The following is a 14,429-nucleotide window of genomic DNA, read 5'->3' as shown; positions in this document are numbered from 1 at the left end:
AACTCCCCCAGTCTGCCCTATGTATTAAACCTACCTCCTGATATGAGAAATGAAAATGATAGTCTGGCATCCGTGCACATTTGAGCAGGGGACTGGACTAGATGACCTCCTGAAGTCCCTTCCAACCTTAATCTTCTATGATTAGCTTCTCTGATGAGACTGCTACAGCAAAGATGCAATCAGCACTAATTGTGATGCTGGTTTTTCTGCTGATGTCCTGAGAATGCCAGGAAATGCGCTCTGCCCATTTGCAATATAGATAGGGCTTTTTACTCAGTGCCTGGGGGTTTGGTTTCATCATACATATAGGCTTCTTGTACATAACCTAGTTCTTCTGTGTTCTCTGTTAGGTCCTGTAATAACATGAAAGTCCAACAAGTAGTCACATAGTTATGGGTCTATTATAGGAGTGGGTGGGCAAGGTTCTGTGGCCTGCAATGTGCAGGAGGTCAGACTAGATGATTAAGGTCCTTTCTGGCCTTAAAGTCTAGGAGAGGAAAACAACGTGCTAAGAGAATCTCCATACATTTTTTTAAGTTGTTGTTTATGCATATTGTGGACAACAATTGAACAATACTATCAGGATGTTATCTGAGCACCTGATGCTCAAGCTATTATTAGCATGTGCACAGAGTACATTTGCTAGGATCCTTGCTGTGGTTAGAGGTCCATAAATGAGATTTTTGTCTTTAAAAATCTTTATACTTACACCCACTCACCTTTCTGAGTAAGTTTCTTGAGTAAGTTGTTTCTTTTCAAGTCTGAAAGGACACCAACCAGTCTTTAGAATGTGATTGAATATACTGCTCAGTACAAACATAAGGGAATCTCAGATGTATAACAAATAGATAGCAGTGAGTCATTAACTAGCTGTGGTTATAGATTATTGAGTTTCATAATTTGTTTTACAATTGTACCCTGGTTATTCAGCACGATTGTAAATCTTTGAAATAGGTAAATCTTCAGTGCAGAACTGCTTTGTCCATAAGAGAACCCCTCTCAAAAGCCTGTTATTTGATATATCAATGCCAGAAGTTAACATTTCTTAAAGCTGACTTCAAATACAACCACCACATCAGAATTCCTGCTGGACTTCTGCACCAACAAAAGCTGCTCTCTCTTGCTGGCAGTGGCAGATTTAAGCACAGCGAGAGAAGCAGCTCTACCTACCCACCCCTTTCTGAAGAATTTAAGCTTTCATTTTTAAACAGAAAATAAGTTTCTTGCTTTTCTGGTTATAAAGAAAAACCTTCCATGGAAGAACCAATGCACTGTTTCTTTCCTGAGTATGCCACCAAGCAGACTGAAATCAAAGTGACTATTCAAACAGATTGGAAAAAACTTCCATTATACCCAGGTGAAGTAATGAGTCACTTACTTCAGCAAGTCAGCAAAACACTTAACCCTTTCCCTGCAAGGTCCCCACCTGCTAACAGGGTATGCTGCCTCAAGCAAACAGAGTCAACCTGTTACAGAAAATTTTCAAGGATATTATTAGTATTGGGTGCTTGCTAGTTGTTTAGGAAGATTTAAGATGATGAAATTTCTCCTTCATAGAAATAAACCACTTTATGTACACAACAAGTATATTCATCAAAATCCATTCATTTCTTTTCCCCCCCCTCAGGTGTTGCTGCCTTGGACTCCAGCGTTTCTGGGAAGATTGGTTTGCGTGCAGTTGTATATTATTTCTGCACTACAGTCATAGCTGTAATTCTAGGTAATATCCTACACTGTAGCCTTTAGAACCCTTAAAATATTGCATAATTAGAAGTTTACAGCATCATGAAAATATTGGGTTTTCACTGCTAACATGGAGATTGAGCATGGAGGTAAGCACTTGAATCAATTCTCAGTGGTCCAACATCTAAAGTTGGGTAAGATCTTTCACAAGGGCCTGTGACAAACCTGTAATGGATATGGGAGTCCAAGAAAGAATCTATGGGCCTGATCCTATATCTCCGAAATAAGTGGGAGTTTTGCTATAGATTTCAGTTGGGGCAAGATCAGGGACTCTCTGCCTAGGTAAAATGTAATTATTAGCATGGTGTAATTGACTGAATAGCATACTGCCTTCTTAAAGGCCAAACATAAATGCAAATAGAATCTTCTTCAACCAGAGTCCAAAAAGCAAAGTTATAAACTAAGACTTGTTTCAGTCACTGTCCTAGAAGCACAAACACACAGTGTGACTGATCTTCCCAGTGAGTGAGAAAACATGCTGCTTCCCTTCTCAGCTCCTTCCCTCTTCCCAGGGAGTTTTTCACACTCATTCTCACTACCAAGTCTACTACTTGTAGTTTACTACAAGAAATTAATTCCACTCAGCAGCTCAGCAACCTTGCAATTCCCTACACTCAGGGCAGGCATCTGTGGCTCTTCTTCTGACCCCCTATCAGCCAATTTCTCTGTGCGGTTATAAACAAGGCCAAATTATGGGCTCAGATATCTCCCATTTATAGAAATAGGGTAAAGGCAGAATTTTGCTCCAAAAATGACCCATGTGCAAATGAAAGAGATACTTAACAGTTGAAAAACCGGAGTGTAGATACATGAGCCTGATTTATCCCTGGCATAACTTCTCTGATGTCAAAAACCAGGATAAATTTGGCCTATGACTTGCACAGTTTAGGATAATACCTTATTTAGCTTATGTTTGAGGAATTTCCAGTGAATGAATGCAAAGGAAGATTAAATATAGTATAAATTGGGAGCTGCCAGCTTCTGCTTTAGAACTTCTATTTCTGAGGGGAGTTTATACAAGGTTAGTTCTGCCTGTATCAATAAAAGTTGGTCATTGACAGGGTTGTTGAGGGATCATGGAGCTACAATTTGATTTATTTTTGTTTGTTTATTTTTAATAAAAAGGAATACAATTACAAAGGCTTTGCTTTTATTATATAATAGTAAGAATGCCTAAAGTCAATGGAAGTGAACAAGACTAGGCCTCATGTTTACAGCATGGATATTTTTAGTTCCGTCAGTTTCTGAAACCTAGTCTTGTGAACCTAATGCTCTAGGATATCTTTACAAAAGTAAATTCAGTTCTGTGGATTCATGAAACGAGGTAATCATATTATCATCTGAATGCTAGTAATGAAAACTAGCTGTGAGGAAAAATTAGACCAGCTATTGAAAACATAACAACAGGAAAAGGCAACCACTTGCTGTTAAAGTAATTGTCTTGGTGAAATATATGTATATATATGTTTTGAATATATAATATATATACATATATCTGTGTGTGTGTATATATATAATATGTATGTATATGATTTGAATATATAATATATACATGATGAATAATGTAAGACAGGTCTGACACTATCGACACCATTATAGATCTGCCACTGAACAGACACGTCTCTATCCTATTGGTAGAACCTACTCTTTAAGGATTCCAACTATGGGCCTAATTCTGCCTTCACTTGTATCTGAGCAATGTAAATGAGAACAACATTTGGTGATGAGAGTTCAGATAAAATGGATACAGTAAGATTTGCCTGTTTGCAGTGTGGGTTTTTCTTGATTACAGGGATTGTGCTAGTTGTGTCCATCAAACCTGGGGTGTCTCAGAAAGCTGATGAAATTGACAGGACAGGCAGCACCCCTGAAGTCACAACAGTGGATGCCATGCTAGATCTGATTAGGTGAGTTTTTCAGCTTCTGTGCTGTTGTTTCAAAAGGCTAAATGATAAAGTGCAGTGACTAAAGTGCATAATATACAATGCTTCACAATATCATTTGGAAGATTAAGGATACAGAAAAAAACCCTATGTTTCCAAAGGTTAGATAAATGATCACACAGCTTTAGACAGATTCATACAAAATAGTTTTGTAAAATACCCTTTTGCCTATACTAACACCTGCCTACGTTGCTCTTGCAAATACAATGTTGTACATGAGACACTTCAGCTAGTAACTCAACCAAGGATCCAGGGTCAAGGTTGCCCATGCAGTTTATTTCCTCTGCCCCCAACGGAAACAAAATTTTACACTTATTGTAATGTATGAGAAGAGTATCCAAAAAAGACAGATGAAAGGTCTAGTTGCCCCATGGCAACTCTGGAATTCTGTTTCCTAGAGAACACAGAAGACTGCATAGTGTAGCTGTGCTATGGTTTCTCTTCTCAGTAAAGAAAGGAAGGTAACAGACACACTGCAAGTACATTTCTTTTGCTTGCCCAGTCTATTGGCTTGCTGGTTTCAAAGAATCTGGTTACTTGCCTTCCCTGTCCACAGTACTGTTCAATGATGGCTAAATGAAGTGGTTAGAAAAAACAGCTCGACAAAGTATGTACAAAAGACCTGACCTACTGGGCTCCCCAAATACAGTTTTTACCTGGCATCCACTGAATAATATGTATCTTGTTGAGAGGAATGCAGACATCAGAGCTATGGGCTGCTTTCCCAGTAATGGCTCAGTAATTATAAAAATGTTTTCTGGCTTCCCCTCTAGCCCCTACAATTACAGTTAGTCGTTGTTCAGAAGCACTTGCATCTGTGGATGCTTTTCTTTCTGTGGTATTTTTGCTTAATTTCTAATCTAAAAATCAAAAGGCGAACAGCTAAGATAGTGAAAGGTGGTGAGAATGCCTATCAAAGAAGCCAAAAACTGGCTGATGATTACAGCAAATCTTCAGTGGCATGATATTCATAAAATATCTGTACCTTCCATCCTCACAGCTCACAATGATACCACCACCAGCATAGTTCATACTGGTGCCTGTGTGTTCCCCACCCCATAGCTTCTGACATTCCCAGTCTCTGTTCCCCTCTCATTTTGCAAAGCAGGAACAGCAAGCGGCTGGAGAAAACCATCTCTTCCCTATTGTAGCATAGCTGCCACAGAAGCAGTGAGCTGGGCTCCACCTGGTCAGCCACGCTGGAAAACTTAAGGTGGCCTGTTGCTGGCCCTTCTGCAATGCATATGATCAGATATGCATGGCATGGTATGCACAGTGCTTCTGTACACAAGAGGAGCATATGCAGGTTGAGAAAAAGTAATTGAATTACTTTTACTTTAGATAATTATCCAGTTTAGTCACAATCACATGGCTACCCTTCTCAAAAATCACCTTGAGGTCATGATCTAAAAGTTATGACAGTGATCTAAAATTCTGCTACTATGAATTATAGGAATGTTTTGCATGGGTTCACCTTCAAGTAGTATTAAGGACCAAATCCTGATGTCTTTGTTTTGATTTCACTAAGTCTACACATGTGCAGCCTGCCCAAGACTTCAAAGGAATTTTGCCTGAGTAAGAATTTGAAAAATGAAGAGAGGATTTTAAGAATGATTTGGAAGTGATATAAGCCCTCATGTTTCAGGGCATGAGTCAACCTCTAAATAATGGGGTTAGGAAGAAACTTTCCATCTGGGCAGGTTATCCCATAATTGCTCACTACAGGGTTTCTTGCCACTTCCTTTGCAGCATCTGGCATTGACCACTCTCTGAGACAAGCAACTGGATTACACTGATGTCTGGTCTGACCCAGCATGGTGATTTCTATGCTCCTAATTTTTTCATTAAATGAAAATGGTTCTTGATGTTGGAACATGTGTGAATCTTCCAACAGCCAAGATTCATTTCAGAATCCAGGCCTCCAACAAAAAACCTGTTTTCCCATGTTAACCACCATGTTAATAAACATCATTCCTCTTCCTGCACGTCCCTGCCCGATACATGATGAACTATATAAAAATGAGTTTAGACTCATTACTGTACTCTTCTTGCAAATGAGGGAGACAGAATAGCATGGAGGAAGGATCCTGTATCTGGTTGTTCATCAATTTAAATGTAAAATACTGAAAAGTGACCCTGGAATTCCACATTAGACTAAACAGCCACCTGAGCACTATATGTTTTGGCTTGGCCAGGGCTTCAAATCTGACTGATGGTGATACATTCACCTGTGTTTGGGCAGAGTGATAGTGTACAAGAGCAATACACCACATTCTGGTTTTCAAATAGCTGGTTATTTTATTTTGGAAAATAATTGTTTTTAGTATGTCATAACATTGTAAAGCCTTTAATTTATTTAACAGGAATATGTTCCCAGAAAACCTCGTCCAGGCTTGTTTTCAACAGGTAAGGTCAAATATCCTTTTTTGTTCTTGCAGTTTTTATTCCCACCTATTCAGTTTTTATTTCCAAATCCCCAGGATGTTTCCCTTGAGCTGCAATGTGGTAGGAATTAGTTATGAAAAATCCGGGTGGCTCTTGCACAGCATTGAGACAAATGGTCTAGTGGAAAGAATTATATTATTAAAAATCTCATTTTCCTTTCCACTGAAATAGACTTTCTATGGCTGGCTCAAAAAAATGTATTCATCCCTTCCAAGACCCGTTGCTTTGGGAACTAGAAGAAGAACCAAAGCAATATATGAGCACAAAGGTTGCTCTTCAGCGATAATGGGTGGGCCGAGGTGTGAGAACATTGTAATGAGGACATCCGATTGCCTTGTTCTTACAGTTACACTGAGAAAATCTTTTAAATGCTTCCTCTGTCTGATGAAATCTGTGTGCTTGCACACACACACACACACACACACACACTCTACTCCTCCCTCTACATGCCATATATCTTTCTCATATCTGCTGTAGACTGATATGTGGGTGTCTCCTCTGTATAAACATTGATTATAGGTGAAAGACCTCTCTTGAGAAAGAATAAGACATAAGAGTTAAGGTTTTAATTGGTGCTACAGCAGAGATAGAAAGATCCATCCACCCAACAGTCCCGTTCCTGATTCATTCACATCTAAAACTGGTGAAAAGACCCTGTAGAAATTCACAAATATATATTTTTGTACCTCATGATGTCATCTGCTTCTCTTTTTTTTACCTTCCTCAGCAGTTGCCTACCAGAGTTATTGCAGGGCTCTAAAGCTCACCTACTACAGAGCTAAACTTTTCCCAAAAAGAGATGTTAATCTTTCTCTGAAAAATATAATGTGTGTTTAAGTGTTTATAGCAGTAGTAATTGTGTATATATATCTTAAGGGACAAATCCTGCTCCTTGCACCAGGTACACAGTCTTGCGCAGGGCTTCCCTGCAGGAACAGAGGAAAAGGAACCCATCTTTGTACCTACATGGCTGCAGCATCTCCCACATGTACTTTATGTTCTCCACCAACAAATGAGGAATAGCTGGTGGAACTAGTTGCCCTGCCTCCATCTCCACTACCAACCTCTCAACGTTGATGCTCAGAAATTCCCCTTTGAATATCTGCTCCACTATGCCCACAGATTGCAGATCCCTTGTGCTGGGTTCAGGAATCCTCCTCCATCCCCGCAGAACTGCACATGTTCCACAGTGTGCACCAGAAGGGTGGGAAGCAGAATTTGCACCAGAGTATCTGTGTCTGAGTGTGCCCCTTTCCAGTGTCTCATATGGAGAAATTCAGTCACTCACAGTTATTTGAAAGCTTTACATGTTTGTGTGTAATTGCTGTACAAAAAATCTTATGAAAGTCAGAACTGAACATCTTTTCCTCAATATTACTGAGTTGATTTGCCGTTGTTCATTTTCCTAGTGTTCCCAAATAAATGTCATCATTTTCCCCCCAAATTTCAGTATAAAACCAAACGTGAAGAAGTGAAACTTACAGATGAATTGGAGAAAAACAACACCATGGTTACAGAAGAGCCTGTTACAGTTGTCATGACAACAGCGGTTTTGGAGGTGCAGTTTTTATTATTGTACTCTATTATAAAGAGAGGTATAAGAAATAGGGAAGATTTGTAGACTGAAGTACAGCATGTTCAATATATTAATTAATGATCTGGGGGAGGAAGCAAACAGCAAGTTGGTGAAATTTATCTTGGACAAAAATAAGGTAATACACAATGGGGGGAAATAATCTCAAGTTTTCATGTGATGATGAGCTTTAAACTTGCTGAATCACTGAAGGAAATAGAGTCACAGCAGATGGCTCAGTCAAGCTATATGCCTAAAGTGCAATAGAGGTTAAAGAAGGAAATAAAATACCTGTGGGTATTACAAAAAGAAAGGAAAAGAAAAGAATATGACCACATGATGGTGTTCTATTAAATGGTAGTAGTTAAATGTTCTTATGTTTTGGTAGCTGCTCCTTAAGGAGATATAGAAAGACTTACATATGATGACAGCTTGCAAAGACTAGAATTAGCCTGGAGAGTAGAAGAATAAGAAGGGATTTAATAGATGAACACAAAATTATGAACAGAACAGTATAATGAATATTGATCAGATGATCTTTTTAAAACTATGTCTCATAATATAAGAACAAGGGAGATTTGCCTAAACTTAAATGGTGAAGTAGAAGGTAGTAGAGAATCAGGTCCTGTGTATATTTAACTTTTTCCCTGTATAATTATACTGCACTTACGACCCATAACTAGTTGAATAATACAACTTAGGTCTTTCTTTGAAAGATCATGCATCAGATTTACCCTAGTTATATTCATGCAAATCCACTAACTTCAGCTGAATTATGTTCATGTAACTAAGACCCTGTCTACACTTACCTCCAGGATTCGGCAGCAGTCAACGGGAGTTATGCAAGCTACACAAAAAACTTGTGTAACTCCCGTTGACTTCTGGGCTCCTCTTCTGTGTGTCATCTTCACTGTACCGCGCCAACGATGCAGCGCTATGCCACTTGCGAAGGTGGTCTTAGTACGTCGATTTCTGGATTGACTGAGCAGGTCTTCACTGACCGCTCAGTCGATCCAGAGCAATCGATCTGACAGCAGCGACTTTGCAGTCGTCAATGTAGTCGTAGCCTAAGGGTAAAACTGGACACCCTGAACATTGTTCTCAAGGTCCCTTTATAGTGATCTGGGATACAGACCCCCTGCACAGAGGGCCTCCCTGTCTGGCACTGAGTTGGCGTAAGGGCTGCACATTAGCCATGCTCTCAATTCCCAGTGCAGGAAGTGGATCACGTGCATGTTGGGTGTGTTGCTAGCGCACACGACACTGTAATTATTCTTTATAGTTAAAAAATGAGAAACAAAGGATAGGTCAGGTTTCAGGATGGAGAGGGGTAAATAGTGATGTCCCCCAGGGGTCTGTACTGGGACCAGTACTGTTCAACATATTCATAAATGATCTGGAAAAAAGGGGTGAACAATGAGGTGGCAAAATTTGCAGATTATACAAAACTACCCAAGATAGTTCAGTCCAAAGCAGATTGTGAAGAGTTACAAAGAGATCTCACAAAACTGGGTGACTGGGCAACAGAATGGCAGATGAAATTCAGTGTTGATAAATGAAAAGTAATGCATATTGGAAAACACAATCCCAACTATACATATAAAATTATGGGGTCTAAATTAGCTGTTACCACTCAAGAAAGAGATCTTGGAGTCACTGTGGATAGTTCTCTGAAAACATCCACTCAATCTGCAGCGGCAGTCAAAAAAGGTAACAATGTTGGGAATCATTAGGAAAGGGATAGATAATAAAACAGAAAATATCATATTGCCTCTATATAAATCCATGGCACACCCACATCTTGAATACTGCATTCAGATCTGGTCACCCCATCTCAAAAAAGATACACTGGAATTGGAAAAGATACAGAAAAGGGCAATAAAAATTATTAGGGGCATGGAACAGCTTCCATATGAAGAGAGATTAGTAAGACTTGGACTTTTCAATTTGGAAAAGAGATGACTAAAGGGCGATATGATAAAAGTATAAAATCATGACTGGTATAAAGAAAATAAATAAGGAAGTGTTATTTACTCCTTCTCATAACACAAGAACTAGGGGTCACCAAATGAAATTAATATGCAGCAGGTTTAAAATGAACAAAAGGAAGTATTTCTTCACACAACACACAGTCAAGCTGTGGAACTCTTTGCCAGAGAATGTTGTGAAGGCCAAGTCTATAACAGGGTTCAAAAAAGAACTAGGTAAGTTCATGGAGGATAGGTCCATCAATTGCAATTAGCCAGGATGGGCAGGGATGTGTCTGAAGTGTCCCTAGCCTCTGTTTGCCAGAAGCTGAGAATGGACAACGGGATGGATCACTTGATGATTACCTGTTCTGTTCATTCCCTCTGAAGCACCTGCCATTGGCCACTGTTGGAAGACAGGATAATGGACAAACTGGCCCATTGGTCTGACCCAGTATGGCCATTCTTATGTTCTGCTTCCTAGGGCCCTGGGAAACTGTGCAAATTAGAGCAAATTGCGTAACCTTAGGATCATAAAGGCATCTTAAAGTCACTTTAATCACACACACACACACACACACACACACACACACGTAACTAAATATACTGTTCCTGTTCAGTAACATTCTTCTTGGTTTCAATCTACAGAACAAAACCAAAGAATACAAAATAGTGGGCATGTATTCTGATGGCATTAATGTGCTGGGCTTGATTGTCTTTTGTCTCGTCTTTGGAATTGTTATTGGGAAAATGGGAGAAAAGGGACAAGTTCTGGTGGACTTTTTCAATGCACTGAATGAGGCTACAATGAAAATAGTTCAGATAATCATGTGGTGAGTACAATGATATTTTCTATTACCTTCTTTAAGCAAGTTTTGCCATTGACTTAAATGGAAGTAGGATCACCCACTCTGTTTATTTCTTTTACATAACTTCTTACAGCAAACTACTTTTAAAGAAAAGTAATTCTAATAAACAGATTGCAAATTCAAAATAAGAAACAATAATATGAATTTAGAACAATTTAGAATTTGAACCCTCATTTATTCAGAATTCACAAATACAAAACAGTCATGTAATTTAAAACTTCAGCATCGTTAAACCCATACTAATAGGTTTTGTGAGATTACATTACATATCTTTTGGACAGGGAAACCAGATTACAAACACAGGTCCTGATCTTGAAATTGGAGTAAAATCCTGCAGATTGACCACACACCTGTTCGGAGTGCCATTATCTGTAATAGGATTTTGTGGAGATTAGAGCCATAATTTTCATCCAGTCCTTATAAAGTTTGATCCTACAAAGACTTGGTAATGAGAGAATGGCATTTACTACTGTGACCTGAAAAGGACTGCTGCTCATGGCAGTATGCACCATACATCCTAATAAGTTTATATGATCGGGCCCAAAGCATGTGAGATCTCATGTGAACAAAGCCAGAGGTGGTCTGGCTGTAAAGCAATAGCTTTTGCCTTAATTAAATGGTAGTTCTGTTCTCTATTATACAATGCAAAGACCAATGCATTGTCCTAATATGTTAAAATGTATATTCTTATATAAAGATATAGCCCCTTAGTCTGCACTGCAATCCATGTGAGAATAAGGGAACTTTCCCAACTGGATTTCTTTGCAGGGTAAGGCTATCAGCCCCAATCCTGCAAACAGTTATATATGTGAGTAATGTTATGCACATGCATACGGTTCTGCAGGATTGGGGCATAGTTTGTAATCTCTCCCCCATCTCTCCAACCTCTGTATATATATGTCTTTACAAATTACATGTAGGACTGTGGTTACTGCTATATATACTTTGACACCTAAACATGCAAAAATGAATGTTTTAATTTTAAAATCACTTCTAATGTAGTACTTTTGAAAGTGGGTAAATTAAGTTATATTGCAGAATCTTACCCCCAAATTCTCCTTTATTTTTACAGTGATGAAAATAAATGTTTTACTTCTTGCAGAAAGAAAATGAATTATATTGTGCCAGAAACTATTTGTTGGCAAGATCTGTGTAGCAACATCATCTTTACACGTGAATGCATTTTTAATTAAGCTGTTTTTGCACCCTAGGTATATGCCACTCGGTATTTTGTTCTTGATTGCTGGGAAGATAATAGAAGTTGAGGACTGGGAAATCTTTCGCAAACTGGGTCTCTATATGGCTACAGTACTAAGCGGGTATGTTATTTCTTGAAGGTAAAATGAAAATGTTTTCTTTGATTGGATCACACTTTATTAGGTTTTAATTACCTACAAAAAACCAGTCTCTGCTATACCTAGACAGAGAATGATATAAAAATAACATCTGAGATAAGATCCCCTGTCTGTAATGTCATTTGAGGATAGTTTGCATTAGAAATGCATCCTTTACTTTTAACTATCAGTTGCCTTGCAGCCTAAAAAGAAAAGGTGTATTCGGAACTCAGTACTTTACTTCTCTCTTAGCTGGCTGCTCAGTCAGTAATGTTGCTTTGTTTTAGAAGATTAGGTGATGCCTCCACTAAACACACAAAGGATGGGGCTGGGGGAGGAAGTCTCCTGGCATTAAGAGCCCTGCTGCCCTCACCAATTTGTTGCCAACCTTCTGATAAGGCTGTATTGTCCTCCTCAAATGTGGTAGCTCCTTGGGGACCTGTGGGAGGTGAGGGTGATCTGCACAGAGGACCTGTGCCTCTGCACCAGCTGTAGCCTCCAACAGCCTATTGCCTGCTCCACTGTATGGAGGAGGGGGAGGAAATGGTGCCAGGGAGGCAGCTGTGCCTCATTTCCACAAAGAACAGGCAATTTACATCTGGAGAGTCCCCTCTGTAAACTGATTTGAAAGCATGATCTGAGTCATTGGGTCTTCAAGACAAGAGTAGCTGACAAAGCCACAAAAGCAGCATTTACTCTCTGGTTTTAATCCACGGCAGCTCTTAAAGAAAAAAAAAGCTATTGTAGGCCCCATGATTCTATAAAGTGCTCCTCATGTGTGGACTTTTACACTACACTAATCCCTTTGCAGGTCTGGGGTCTTAGCAAGGACAGTTCAACTGCTGTAAGCAATATATCTTATATCGATAGATAATCCACATCTCTGAGGAATATCCCACAAAGACCCCTGTTAGAAAGATAAATACATGCTTACAGTACCATTAAATTAGGTGCATTTAAATGTCTGTTTCCTAGGTAGTGAAGCACAGCATCCAGGTGGTGTTGGTTCATTGTCTTAAGCCTCAATTTTTAAAATTTCCTCAGCATACTAAGGATTTATTCATGTTTTGTCTAGACTCGAGGCCAGATCCAAAGCCACTTCAGAGCTTCTGCCCCCTTTCCATACAGACACACAGTATTCTTCCAAAGCATTTCACTAGCTTTCTGAAAACTGAGCAGGGAGAAGGGTAGTTTAAATGTTATTAACACAAATCTCTCTGAAAATAGGCATGGAAGGATCTGATTTTTATTTTTTGTAAATCTTTGATAGATATAGGTATTTATTTCAAAGTATTTTTTTTTTAAATTGCATGTACTTTCATATTGGGACTAGCAGGAAATAATTTTAAACTTTAAATAGTGATTGTTTAAAACATAATGACTATATAAACTAAGATTTATTACTGATCCAGAAACAAAATATTTGAGTCTGATAATATTTCAAAATATTACACTGCAGAAGGATGTGTTGATTACATACAAGTGTACCATATAATGTTTTAAACTTTTTCTAAATTTCCATTTTAGTTGTGAGAACATTTTCTGTCAGTTTTTCCAAGGAGGCAGAAATTGATCACCAATAAGATCACCAATAATCTGTTCATTCAAATCTAATTCTTCTAAATTTAAATATAAATCAAACTTTGAGCAATATTAGGCAGGAGCATACAGAAAGATACAATATAAGTCCAGCAGTTTTTGTACGTTATCTCCAGATAGCCCAGAGATGGTATTCAATAGATGAACTATTACTGCCCTTTTATTTCAATTTTATCTAGGACAGTAAATATTATTATTAACATAGCAATAGTTACTTGTTCTGTGGTAGCACCCTAAGGCCCCCAATCAGGTCCATGTCTTCCTGGCTGCTATACTAACACACATACAGAAACGCTTCCTGTTCTGGAGTACATACACTGTACATGAAGTATTGTTACATGTGCTGTAGCAGCCACATGCCCCAGGGGCATAAAGGTTTGTAAATAAGGTCACCCCTTCCTCCCCCCTTAAGAACTCCTGACTTCTCAGCCTTGCAGAGACTAGGCTCTCATTCTGCAAGGCCCAGTGACGCACGCTCCTTCACTATGTAGGAATTTACGGGGAGCTCTGCAGAGAGCCATGCTCTAGCTTCCGTAGGGAAGGGCAAAGGGCAGCATATTTTCTGCAACACTGAACAAAAGGGAGAGGATTTTATGACCAGATTCACAGAAGTGAGGGTGGCAATGTATGTAATAAGCTTTAGGCAGCTGGGTTGAGGGAAAAGTTCCCGCTCTTCCTTCTCCATCTTTAGGCAGCTACATACAAAGCTTCCCTTCCTCTTTACTACATAGGAGACCACAGTAGTTATCCCTTCCCATTCTCATTACTACATTTTCCCCTAGACTCAGGTGGGTTTTTATTATTAATCTCTCCCATTTTGACCTTCTCTCTTGTTCTTCTCTGTCTTTATATTTTGGACTCCTCTTTCCCTGGAGCTTTCTGTTCTTCTGAATTTTCTGTAACTATCTTTTCTTTTTTTCCTATGCCTTTCTTTGGGGTTGATCGTGTGTGATGCA

General features: G+C 39.0%; 1 protein-coding gene across 2 annotated transcripts in view; it reads left to right on the top strand.

Annotated features, from left to right (window-relative positions):
- Positions 1-14,429, top strand: part of SLC1A1 (solute carrier family 1 member 1) — a 65,595-nt gene that overhangs the window by 35,264 nt on the left and 15,902 nt on the right. Inside the window, exons 3-8 of one of the 2 annotated variants that reach the window (XM_067543056.1) lie at positions 1,628-1,720; positions 3,536-3,650; positions 6,050-6,092; positions 7,582-7,689; positions 10,320-10,504; positions 11,752-11,859. In XM_067543056.1, coding sequence (XP_067399157.1) covers positions 1,628-1,720; positions 3,536-3,650; positions 6,050-6,092; positions 7,582-7,689; positions 10,320-10,504; positions 11,752-11,859 — 652 coding nt within the window. The remainder of the gene's footprint in view (positions 1-1,627; positions 1,721-3,535; positions 3,651-6,049; positions 6,093-7,581; positions 7,690-10,319; positions 10,505-11,751; positions 11,860-14,429) is intronic. The other variant, XM_067543057.1, reaches the window with a different exon arrangement.

This window comes from Emydura macquarii, unplaced genomic scaffold (assembly GCF_026122565.2).
Source record: "Emydura macquarii macquarii isolate MOO-44397 ecotype Brisbane River unplaced genomic scaffold, CSIRO-AGI_Emac_v2 contig_767, whole genome shotgun sequence".
NCBI classification, from domain to species: domain Eukaryota; kingdom Metazoa; phylum Chordata; order Testudines; family Chelidae; genus Emydura; species Emydura macquarii.
The sequence above is the reverse complement of the archived record's forward strand: the minus strand, read 5'-3'. Positions and strand labels throughout refer to the sequence as shown.